The sequence below is a fragment of the Hipposideros armiger genome, unplaced genomic scaffold (assembly GCF_001890085.2).
Source record: "Hipposideros armiger isolate ML-2016 unplaced genomic scaffold, ASM189008v1 scaffold_26, whole genome shotgun sequence".
Taxonomy (NCBI): domain Eukaryota; kingdom Metazoa; phylum Chordata; class Mammalia; order Chiroptera; family Hipposideridae; genus Hipposideros; species Hipposideros armiger.
In genome coordinates, this window is record NW_017731376.1 from 1,391,291 (window position 1) to 1,392,602 (window position 1,312).

General features: G+C 62.3%; 1 protein-coding gene across 1 annotated transcript in view; it reads left to right on the forward strand.

Moving 5' to 3' along the window:
• The first annotated feature begins 445 nt into the window (after positions 1 to 445).
• CYP2U1 (cytochrome P450 family 2 subfamily U member 1) overlaps positions 446 to 1,312 on the forward strand; it is a 22,331-nt gene continuing 21,464 nt past the window's right edge. The window contains exon 1 of the mRNA XM_019636050.1: positions 446 to 1,301. Within this exon, the coding sequence (XP_019491595.1) occupies positions 815 to 1,301 (487 nt within the window). The 5' untranslated portion in view covers positions 446 to 814. The remainder of the gene's footprint in view (positions 1,302 to 1,312) is intronic.

Here is a 1,312-nt window from a genome sequence, read left to right on the forward strand (position 1 = left end):
TAAACGTTTAAAATTCTTGAAATTCAAAAAAAATGAGAAAAGTAATAAAAAATTAATGGTTAATTATAGAAGATATGAGGATTTTTTTAAGCTTAAAATAACTTAAGAAAAACGTGGCAAAAACAAGATGAGAAGAGCAGACCTGAAAGCTAGCAGAGCTTATCACCCCACCCACCAACATCCCTGCCCACCCTTCCCGCAGCTTTGGCCGCCTACACCTACTAATTCTACTTGTTGCGTTTCCATCATCCTGCTGTCTCTCCAAATCCCGATTTAGATAAAGAAGTAACCCCGTGGTTTTGCCACCAAGGGGTGAGGCGGGGACACTTCTCTCCCGTCTCAGGGTGGAGGTGCTGGGGTTGAGGCTGTCACATCAGGGGCCTGTTGTGCGGGCATGATATATGCACTTGACGGACAAACGAACGACTCTAGGAAGTAACAGCCAATCACAGCGCAACAATGCGCAGCAAGCATCTTCGCTTACAAATATCTACGGAAATTCCCTCGGGCTAAGCCCCACCCAGAGGAGACACGGTACGGGGGTTGGGGGCCACACTTGCAGACGGCGCGACCCGCTCTGTCGGGGGGACTCCCTCTGCGGCGCAGCGAGCGCCCCCTCGTTTCCGCCCGCGGGTCGCTGGCTAGAGGAGGTGGGGAGAAGCGGGGAGCGCAGCCAATCCCGGGCGCCCTCCGCCGCTCCTCCCGCCCCGGGCTGCCGGCCCAGCCGCAGCCAGCAGCCGGGCGCCGCCCTCGGCGCGCACTCTCCCCGGGACAGCGGGAGGGACGCGAGGCTCAGGTTGCAGTCGCGCCGACCATGGACTCCGCGTCGCCCCAGGCCCCCGGCGAGGGCTTGCCCTGGCCTCTGAGTCTCCTGCCCGCGCCTCGGGGGCTGCTGCGGCTGGACCCTACCGGCGGCGCGCTGCTGCTGCTCGGCCTGGCCGCGCTGCTCGGCTGGCGATGGCTGTGGCGAAGCCGGCCGCTGGACATCCCCCCTGGGCCCACGCCCTGGCCCATCGTGGGCAACATCGGCTTCGTGCTGCTGCCGCCTTGCCTCCGCGGCCGGACTTGGATACACCGCCAGGCGAGGGCCGCGGGCATGGACCCCTCCAGCATGGGCGCGCAGCTGTTCCTGACCGAGCTGGCCCGCGTGTACGGCAACATCTTCAGCTTCTACATCGGCCGGCACCTGGTGGTGGTCCTCAACGACTTCCACAGCGTGCGCGAGGCGCTGGTGCAGCAGGCCGAGGTCTTCAGCGACCGCCCGCGGATGCCGCTCATCTACCACGTGACCAAGGAGAGGGGTAAGCGTCGC